The 11860-nt window shown below is 29.1% G+C and overlaps 1 protein-coding gene across 1 annotated transcript; it reads left to right on the forward strand.

Moving 5' to 3' along the window:
- Positions 1-852: 852 nt before the first annotated feature.
- LOC135930544 (uncharacterized) lies at positions 853-11540 on the forward strand. The gene is made up of 3 exons (XM_065467357.1): positions 853-1032; positions 8259-10220; positions 10472-11540. The coding sequence occupies exons 1-3, from the start codon at positions 923-925 to the stop codon at positions 10767-10769; spliced, it is 2370 nt and encodes a 789-aa protein (XP_065323429.1). The 5' UTR covers positions 853-922; the 3' UTR covers positions 10770-11540.
- Positions 11541-11860: the final 320 nt, after the last annotated feature.

Genomic DNA, 11860 nt, shown 5'->3' on the forward strand with positions numbered 1-11860 from the left:
GTTGCTTACAGAGTATACATGTTAGTTCAATCTACAATCCGTTTGGTATTCAGTATTAATAAGAAAGTTATTAATAAAATACGAAAATTACTAAAATTGACATAATCATAATAGGGAAGAATTTAGAAGCACCAAAGCAATTATAATAAAAAATATCAAATATGTCAAATATCTAAAAAAAACTATAATTATCATTATTATAAAAAATTGTTTTTATCATCTTTTAAAATATGAGACTCGATGTGGCTTTAGCTTTATACAATAGACTTGTGGCAATCTTAAATTGGTTATCAAATTGAGATGAATTGGTTATGTTTATTGTTGTTAAACTTTACTATAATTTTGGCTAAGATCTATATCCGGCCTTTTTAAAAGTCGCTAGCTATGGTTAAATTGTAAACAGTTATAGTAGCTTATTTTTTTATACTCATGATATAATGTTTTTATAAATAAAATAGAATTAGCTAAATGTTGATCCGATACGAATCATAGTGTCTTTGGGTCCCTTTTTTTATTTTATTTGTGTGTTCAATTTTGCTAATTCGATAAATTTTTATGAATATTTTACCCACTTTTTTTTTAGAATATAATATTTCCCAGATGATTTTAAGAATTAGAAAATTAAGGAGGGAGTTTTATCAATTTTTAAGAAATGAAAGCAAATTTTCGTCTAGTTATCAATATATAAGTATTATGAAAACAAAAATTTTACATAATCATATTAAAAATTGGGGAGGGGTGGTTTATGCCACTGATAGGACTATTAAACAATTGTCATGCAGTCCATTTTCGACAGTTATTAAATATCAATCACTCTATTTTCGAATACTTATTTATCAGGATTTTCTTTAACACCAAATTTAATTTTACGAAAAAGTTGTTTTTCGCTATGCCAAATATTCGTTAAATAAATTTACATAAAATGATTAAAACTAATTATTTTGATAACAACATCGATAAATTATTTAATACACCTTCAAACAATCATGAACCAAATTCTGAAGAATTCTTATATGATACCCCTTCAAACAAGTAAAATATAATGGATTATTTCCTGTCTAATTATTTTATCTCATTTAATTTTTAGCTATTATATCCACTCCTGATTAATTAAAATTGATGATTTTTAAATATTTAAACATATAGGCTTTGTACAGTTGTGACATGTACTTTTGCTTTTTCCACAATATTGTTATGAACTAATTTATACATTCATGAACAGAAGGCAAAAGATTATGAATGCATAAAATTTGGATTATTTTAAGACCTGGTTTGAATTTAAAAATTTTGTCAATAATCTTATTTTGCCTAATTTGGAAATTGTTTCAAAGAAAATATGAGTAGAAAATAAATGCTGAGTGATATATTATATTATTTTCCAACAAGTTAATTTATATCAGAGACCTTTAGAGATGAAAATTTTAGGCCCAGTTCTGATTTAAAAAATATGATTTTGTTTCAAAACTTAACCAGGATTTACGTTAACACAAAAATGGGTATTTAATATTTTATTCTAGCCTATATTTTTTTGATATGGTGCTAAATTTTTAAAAATTTTGGCTATATATTTTGTATTAGTTTATAAATAATATTAAAAATATAGATGTAAATTTAAATTTTTCTAATGAACTAATTGATTATTAATCTTTATATGAATGTATAAATAAATACACTAGCTGTCTCAATATTAATGAACAATATTGATCAATATTCCACGGCAGACTGAATCATGGACTGGAAGCAAATTGGCTTTGTGCAGTCTTTAAAATAATTATTATTTAGCTGACATAATTGAATCAATTTAAACTGGTACATTGATCTTAATTGATTATCATAGTTAGGCAAGTTAGTGCTATGCCAATATTAAATATTGGATTGGATGGGCACAGATATTTAACATTTTCAAAATATATCAAGTCAGGCCAATACCTGTAAAAATCAATCCAATCTTTTTACTTTTATTTTATTTTATGTTTTATATATATTTATATAGTTTATTATACATTATTATATATTTCAAAGGATTTTTTATTTATTTTTATAAAAATTGAAAGATACTAAAAAAAAAATTTTTAAATAATTTTTTATTATAATGGAAATGCAAAACCCCCTAAATTTATTTATTTAAATTGAAAATCTAAGAGGAACTAGTAACAAATAAAATAATTGAAATCGATGATAATGTAGATGACCAGCCATACATGAAAGAAATCAAGGAATTTTTAAAAGAATCTTTATATCTAGATGTATAATAACATATTTTTTATATTTTATCTAGTATTGCTTGGTTGGGTTGTGATTGACCCATTTGTTTGGGTGGTATATGATATTTTTCAAATCCCACAAAAGGTTGGGTTTGTATGAAACCCACTATTTTAAATATGTTAATTTTGTGTTTATTTAGAGAATTAATATATCCCCTGTGGATCTACTTGTATATTGGAGAAATAATGCTGAAAAGTATCCAACTTTGTCAAAACTTGCATGTAAATTTTTGACGCCTCTTGCAACAAATGTCCCATCTGGGTCTATCTTCAGTATGGGGGATATAGATAGCCCACATTGTAGTAGCTTATTGCCAGAAAATTTAGAGGCTCTCATATTTTAAAAAATCTAACATTATAATTTTATATATGAAATATTACAATTTTATAATTCATACCAACATATATATATTATTCAAAATAAAATGGATACATTATTAAGTAAATATATATATTCTTTATCTATTATAATAATTATGGTCTTAATTGTAGAAATAAAAATATTAAAATAAAATAAAATTTAAAATTCGATTTTTTGCATTGGAAATATGGATTCTTTAATGGCATTTGGTTTAAAGGCAGGTGGTAAAAAATTAATATGGATCGGTTTTGAACCAATATCGGATCAGTGAAAAATATATGGATCGGCATAGCTCTAATAATGGCTAGAAATCAGTTAATTTGGCTCAATCTACAGCTGTGTACACATAAAACCCACTAATTTTGGAAAAATCAAAAGGGATAGATGTGACAGTTATAATCTTTATCCTGCTAAAGAATTTAACTAGCAAATATACCTATTATGATGTAAAAATTACATTTTATATTTTTAAAAATATTATCAGGTTTATAAAAATAACATAATATAAAAACTATATTAAGTTTAAAAAGGAAATCAATAATTGTTTAGGAACACAGTTATATCGGCTAATGTAAAATTTTAATAGACTATCCACGATCTTCATTTATGGGATCTTAGCACCCATTGGTAGAGCTAACTTAAATAAAAATTGGAAAGGGTGTGGTACTTTAAGCTTTTTGGCCTTTGAGCTATTATGGGTTAATGTTTGGATTAGAGGAGAACTGGAAGACATAGGTGAAATCCAAAATAAGATGCCCTATAAACTGAGGGATATTTTGTAAAACCATCTGGTTGCCATCAAATAGAGATAAGTGAATGGGTTCAAGGGGCTTAATTAAGATTTTAGTCAAATTAATATTATGAGCCTTGAGATTTTACAGATAGATGTCCAAACTAATGGTCTGCAATTGGAAAACCCCACCCACTTGTATCTTTAAATTTTGTTTAACCTGCCCACTTTTAATAGTATGAACAAATTGAGAGTTTCAAAGGCTGCATTGCAAGTGCTAATAATGCCTCTTAAATGGCATCATGCAAATTGGTGAAATACCGTTTGGCGTTAGCAACCATTTAAAAAAACGCAAACAGGTTTGCTTTTTCAATACTTTTTATTCTTCGTTTTGTAATATTATATAAAATGTAATAACTTACTTATATCCTAAAAAGTAATATTTAGAAATTAATGAAATAAGAACGCAGACGATAATATAATTTTCAAAAACAAATCCTTTTTTTAGAACCTATTTAAAATATCGACGGATATTAATAAAAAGACAACCTCAATTTGAACAAGGGACGCATTACGTTTTTTTATTTAAAAATTACGACAAATCGTAAACCCTAATTTGTGCGCATTATGTTTAAAAATTATTTTAATGGCCGTTTTGGCTCTTTATTTATTATTTGTATGTATTTTTAATTAAACATATAATATACGATATTATGAAATAAAACTATTTTTTGATAAATTGAAGTCTGTTTCGCCTAAAAAAATACATTATTAAAAATTTACCTGCCTACGCCCGCCCGTTACTTTGGAAAAAATATTTTGCCCGCTACCCGCCCATTGTTAAAAATATTTTAGAAAACTCGATGATTACCCCCCCCCCCCCCCCCGAATTACGGGTGGGCTAAAAATGCGTCTTTGCAAATCTCTAGTCAAAACCTTTCTGCTATATGAGCAAAATCTGCAGGTTTGCATAATATTCTTTTGGTTATAATCTTAGTCGAGCCATTTTAAAAATGGACCCGAATCGGTTTTTTTATTACATTTATAAATTGTAAAATTTTATCTTATTTTTTTATTATGCCCATTTACAAACGAATTGAATAGTGTCGAAAAGTACAAGCAAAATTAAGTTATTAACGAAATTAAAATGCATATTTATATAATTTATAATGCCACGCCAATTTTTAAGGTAAATAGTTTTTTATTAATGCTTATTCTTTACTGGACATGCGAATTTGACAGTAAATTAGTTCCAACTAAGAAAAGCCTCTACAGCTTGGTAGATGTATAACGTGTTAATCAATCTGATTGATAGGTTAATAATAGAAATGACAAAATGATCAAATTTAATTTAAAAACATTAATAATTATTCCGAGTAATTTTAATATTCGATCAAATCGAATTGTTTATATTGGTTATCTTTTATACTATCCGAACATTCGACTTAGATTCGTTTTTGTATAGGTCTAACTTTATAATTAACAATAATTAAAATTATTTTTTAAAAAATAATCATATGATCATCAATTTAAAATCCTCGTGAAAAATTAATTATAATACTGATTCATCGGTAAAATTTTCTTATTTGACTGGTGGATAAATAAAATAGTAAAGTCTCATCATAATCCCTATCTCCTAGTTATATGCGGTTACGGCACAAAAAAGCTTTGCAAAATAAAAAAAATAATTTATTACATTTTCGAAAATATCGCTTTAAAAAAAATATATAAAAACTTTAAAAAAAAATTGTACACCTTTAGGTTAAGTATCAATTAAAGAGGAATTTTTATATAACGACAAAAATGCGTATTAAGGTTTTAAAATAATGTGTCATTGCTTGAGAATTTGATTGTTCTATATCCACATTTTGTCAAAAATTACTTTTTTTTACATAAATCAATTTTTTTATATTATATCATTCTATTTACATTAAAAATCCAAATGTTTATAAAATGTCAAATTAAATCCGATACTAGGTTAATCAGCTTATTGAAAACAATAAAAACTTAATTTTTTAAAAATTGCTCTCTTGTAAAATTATAAAAAGTGGAGATAGAATATTCTAATTCTCAGGCGAATGTATAAATGTTTTACGAGATAAAAATTTATAGAAATAAAACCTCTTTAAAAAAATCATTTTTTAAATGTTTTTCTGGTGGAGATTAAATCAATCCCTTCTACTAGTAGGAATGATTATATATATCGCTTGGAGTTGTTTTTTCTTAAAAAACTTCAAAATTTATTATATGTTTTTAACGAATAAATCACGTGAACCCTTCCCTTCATATTAAAATTAGCCAATTGGGAACCTTTTAACAGATTACCTATTTATTTTAAAAAAAACTAGGTTATTGAAGATTGGTTAGTGCAATACTTAATCTGAGTTCTCGATAATCCCAGGTAGAATTTCATTTCCTGAGAATTAATTTGCATAACGGCAAAGAGGCTTGCATGACCTGATATATGTTTTTTAAACTAATTTAAGCAATAATTGTAGTTTTATATTTTTCTCAAAGATATGCAGAGAGAGTTGTAATATAAGGTTTTGTAATTACCCCCCCCCCCACCCTCTCAACTTTTGGTGTAAATCTTTCTTTCTTTATTAAAAGTTGATATATTTATGAAAGTCAGGACAATATATTTCTATGTAGGATTATTCTGCACTATTTAGTAAACCTGACAATTTTACCTGTCATTCCTGGGTTCCATCAGCTGGTACACCCATGCCGGGCCTAATAATAAAAAGAATGGAAATAACTAAACCAACCCAGATACTAAAGTTTGCTCTAACAATAGACCGTTTTAAAAGAACATTTGATATTCATCAAAACAATTTTTTCGATTATGATGATATTCAGCTTTGAAAACATAAAATACACAGCTAAATTTAATCACCAAAAAAAAATTTTTATTAAAGCCTAGGGTAGTTTTTAAATATCGAAATCTGAAGAAATTTGAATACTTTATAACAGTTTCAAAATGGGGTAAATTATGACCCACCCAACCCCTCGCGTTATCTACCTTACTCTAGTGTTGTTAAACGGCTCGTTTTGAGCCGATTTCTAAAAACGGCTAACTTAATCATAACGCTCTTAATAAGGCTAAAATTCCTAACATCCTAGAACCAACAAACCTCTCTTTACAAGATGGTCTCAGACATGACGGTTTAACATACACCCCATGGTCCAATGGGAAATCCCTGATTTGGGACGCAACCTGTGTCTCTTCCTTTCCCTCATCAATAAATTCAAACCCTCTTACTATCGGGGAAAATAAAAAAATTAATAAATACTCAATACTAAATAACTTTATTTTTCAACCTATAGTCATTTCAACTAATGGCAATTTCTCATAATCAACATATATTTTTTTTAAATTTTAGCACGTAAAATTTTTAACATTACAAATGAAAAACGCGAATCTATTTTTCATAAACAAAAACTCTAATTAAAAATTTTTAAACATAATTATACCTGTTTTTTAGGAACATTTTTACTATAAGCTCTTTTTAGGGCCATCGATATTTTTAAAATATAAATTCACTCTAACATATATATATATATATATATTCTTTTTATTTTTATATTTTGTTTACATGTTTTAAAGATAAATGAATTATAAAAAAACTTATTAAATAATATTTAATCTGGAAAAATATTAGGCAAGCCTGAAGATTTTGCTCATAGAAGGAACAAAGGTCTAGACTAGACATTATATTATCGAAATCTCGAGGCTTATATAATATTTTTCTGGCTAAAATATTGTTAGCCGTTTAAAAAAATCGGCTCAAATTAAGCTGTTTAACAAAACTACCTTACTCAGTATTTACCAAATTTCCAGGCACCCATAAAAATTTAAAATCAAATTACAAGAACAAAAAGCAGAAGATAGTTTATTCTTTTAAACATAATAATTTCATATTTTCATTTATTATTTAAAAAATAATTTTTGGATCTGGGATGGGAGATTAATTTTAATCCTATTCTAAATAATCGTTTGAGAGGCTATCAAAACATTTAAAAATTTAATTTGAAAAAATATAAATATCGTTAATCGCTAAAAAAATTGCTAAACTTTATCATTCGGTTTTCTTAAAGTTTTAAAAATTTTAGAAAACATTGTTTTCAACGTAACCTAAACAAACAAATCGATTTTTATATTACATACAAACAAAAGATTTTATAAAGGTTAAGCTCAATTTACCAACGTTGCACATTCTTATTCAAGTTCAAATTTTTATGTTTACATTTTACCAGTTGTTAAGAATAACTTTTCAAATGAGCATTTGAAGGTTTTTGAGCAAAAATCTTTGACGATAAATAAAATCGAAGATTTTTTACAAATATTTGCGATTTCATCATAAAAGATTTCTAATGAGTAAAATCACAAAATATTTAATTGTGCCATAACTGATAACCCCCAAAGCATTCTGACGTTTGTGAAATTGAACATTTGATAGTCAAAAAAAGTAAAATTATACATATAATAGTTATAAATTTATACGTGAGGGTAGTTTTAAATTCAATATATATTATACCTAATTAATAGAAATAAAAGCAAACCATAAAAAATTTTTAATGCGTAAACGTTTCAAAATATCCAAATTTTTGGAACGATATTTTGCAACCCACTATTTTTAGTTTGCTATCTTTTAACTCCTTGCGCTCAGGCGTTGGAACGTTCAGATATGATCTCAGCGGTAGAAAAAATATAGGGTATATTTTATTTGTAGGTGCGTTGTACTATATTGTGGGAAGAATTTTTGTCACTTGTTCAAAACGTGGAAGATGGCAAAATTATCATACATTATGCAAGGAATATATTTTATGCATGATGGTTTTTATGAATAATTATAAAAGCTAAATCAGTAACTGATTAAATTATTTTCTTTAATATATACAGAACGACGCCATTCCAAGCCTCGTCACCAAAAAGAGGCGCTCGAAAGAGCGATATGAGTAGCGGGGTATTTTCCTTGGCTTCTTCTTATGCCCTCGAGGAAGACGAAAATATCGACAAAGAAGGTGGCGATGATTTTTATAAGGTGGTTTACGATTGTCCTAATAAATTTGTCCCTTTGGTCCCCGTCAAGATGCGCAAATCTCGTTCACTTTTATGCCTTGAAGGTAAGAATAATAGGGAGAACGTAAATGATGACGCCTCTCTCATAAATAGGAATTTGCTGAACCAAAATTTATCTACCGAACCATCTTACGACCTTCACGAAATCAAGGCGCGCAATACATCACGCGAAAGCGAGCCCCCAAAAATTGATAATACCAAATCAGCCCGTGCCAGTTTTCCTCTTAATTTCGCCGTTTCATCTCACGACCATAATTCAAAATTATCAAGTCCCAAGCCTAGACCCACTTCTTTAAAATTCCACCACTCGGAACATCCCATTTACTGCGAAACTGACGATTCTATCCGAAACCATTTTCTAAATTTTTTACCGCCTCTTCTGAGTAACGGAAAAAATTCTCAAACGAATTCCGACTCATCTTTACCCTTCAGCGAATCTTATCATATTGCCCTGACCGAGGCCAGGGCTGACTTTCAAGCCATAAATTCCCGACTCACCTTACTTTGTGCTTCTTGTTTGGAATGCGATAACGACGAAATACCGACGGAACAAATATCCGAAACCGGTTCTTATTTTTCGATTTTATATGGAAGCTTTTGCGAGCTCGTCGGGAGTTCGTTACAAGGGCTGGAAAAGTTAAGCCACTGGGTCGCCCTTATTTCCCGTGATGACCAATCTGAACATATTGTTGATAAATTCAGTAAATCGAACATTCAGTTGAATAGCGGGAAAAGGGCTAAGCAGCAGCCTACGAAAAAACTGGTAGACACTACGAGCCCGATTACGAGAGCTATCAAAGAGATTAATGGCGCACTTGCCATAATGGAGACGAGCATTTCCCTGGCCAGAGCCCTGATTGATCATTATGGTCCAAAAGCTGAAAATTATTTTAAAAGGAAGGACGCTAGGAAGAGTCTTAGGAAAGTGGTCAAAGATACATTCGCTATCAACGACGTTAGCATGACCAGCAAAGGATGGGGGGCAGTTAAAAAAGACATCGCCCGAGAATTATTCGCTTCTATCAGCAGATCAAAATTCGGTAAAAATAGCAAGGAATTAGTACACCATTTTTCCGCTATTAAAACTGACAAAACGAAGGAACAATTCGCTCCCTCGAATTCGTTCGAGCTTATATCCTCGCGAGAAAATTCCAAACTGTGTCGAACGTTGGCCAAAGCCATCCTTATAGTCAAGAGCGTCCTCTCCGATCTTCTCCTCAATCAATTCGACCTCGAATTCTCGATTCCGGTAAACGTCTCCTTAGCCAATCTAAATATTTCCCGTATGACTAGTCGCCCTTTGCCCATTCCCCCTACCAAACCATCTCTTTCTCTCTTTCCCCTGAGTACTTTTGAATCAATTGACCATAGCCCCGCGAACGCCTTTAGACCCAGTTCTAACCCCGAAGTAGTATTCGATCAAAACGCTTCTAATGACTATACATTTAATCAGCGTATACAATCCACGCTTTCCGGTACAGATTTTGTCGATGATTCAAAAAACTCAGAAAAATCGCCTATTTCTTCTACCCAAGCGACCCTTGACATATTAATAAATCAATTAACCATGAAAAATTCGGACCTAAGTACCCTCTCGGAGACACTTAAAGGCGTCATAACGACCTTGGCTCAATTGCTACTTTCTTTACGAGGAAGGGGGGACGCTAATATTTCTGAGGCCGTTACCTCCTTGACTTTAGCCATCTTAAAACACGTCGAAAGTATTCGAAATTCGGCGTTTTGTCAAGAAGACGTCATGAAAAGTATACAGGAAAATGCCAGGTTTTTTTTAATACAATTTTTATTCATTTTACCTTGCTTACAAAGCTGATTTTTTTAGCTTCGCTTTTAAATATGATATAGTTATCCATCTAAAAATTTAGGACAATTATATCTTACATTATAGTTACCAAAAGCAAAAAAAATGGCCTATTCATTAGATTTATTACCCGAAGAAATCGCCTAACCAAAAATATTTTCGACTTTTTATAAAAATATTTTGTATTAATAAATATCGAATCCAATACCCTAAGCTCCCTTGATTTCTCCGCCGATGAGACTAAACGAAAAGCTTTGGAGGATAACTTGAAACTCATTCGCGAAATCCGCTCCCGCTTTACGCCCATTCAAAATGCTTGCGGGTATAAATTCGATCACATATCCAAGCAAATCATGGATAACTTATCGGGACAAGTCGATGCGCTATCTGGTATCGATGATCTGGTCGAGGCCATGAGAGAAATATGGAGGTCGGCCACATGCCTCAAAGACGCTTCCTCTTTAGCCACATCGGCCATCGTCTCTTCCCTAAATGCCCTTTTACATATTTAGCGCTTAAATCAAACGTGAATCTTATTTTTGTATATTTTTAAAATCTCAATTATTTCGATGAATAATAATCTCATCACCCAACTCAAAATCAATTTAGCCAAGTCAATCAATCTCCTTACCCCTCTTGAATTAATGTGATCAACAATTAAAATAAATCAAACTCAAAAAAAATCATATTATTATAGCCAATTTTAATTATTTTCTTTTTTTTTCAATTCTGCATTTTTTATTATAATAGTGGGAGTAAGTGGCGCAAATCATATTTCGTCTATAATTTTGCTTCCCAACTTATCTCTAAAAATGAAATTTCTCGCATTTAATAGAAACAACACAATCATTCCCAATTTTTTTACATATATTTATAGTAATATATATATTTTTTTACTAAATATAAAATTTATAATATATTTTGTTTGCCAAAAGAAGAATTGGCGCTTTAAAAAAAAAATATGTATCAAATTTTCCGGTTCGGTTTATATCTCTCGACTTGGGTTCTAAAATTTTAATTTTAAGCTCGACCAGCCCGGGTTTTAAAAATGTTTTAGACCCGACCCGGGTATATTTAAAAAATTAGAATCCCGGTTTAGGGCCGGGCCTGCATTTCTCTGGTTTCTGCTTTATTTTATTATTTTATAGAATCAATCCCTTTATACTATTCTTCTTTTTTTTATAACTAGTCATTATATTTTTTTTAAATTTAATAATTTTAAATTATCATTTATTTTTATATTTAGTTTGATTTTGAATAAATATTATCATATTGTGTTTTTTTTTTTGAAAAAAGTTAAAATTTATAATTCATAAAAAAAATAACGAATTTATCACGTTTTTTTTATAAAAAATAATTAAAATAAAGATTATTATTATTCTCTCTTCATTGTTTGTTGCTCCTTTTCTTCTTTTTACTAGACGGCGAGAACTATAGAGAACTTTACTAAATTGAGTGGATAATAAGTAATATTCAAATTAAACAATTTTAACCGTAATGAGAATTATTTATAAAAGAAACGCACTTAAAATTGTAAAACTAGAATTATTTCAAAATATTCTCTCAATTAGTGATAATGCAGTACTTTTGTTCATTATAAACC

Source organism: Gordionus sp. m RMFG-2023, chromosome 5, assembly GCF_954871325.1.
Source record: "Gordionus sp. m RMFG-2023 chromosome 5, tfGorSpeb1-WG-v2, whole genome shotgun sequence".
In the NCBI taxonomy this organism is placed as follows: Eukaryota; Metazoa; Nematomorpha; class Gordioida; order Chordodea; family Parachordodidae; genus Gordionus; species Gordionus sp. m RMFG-2023.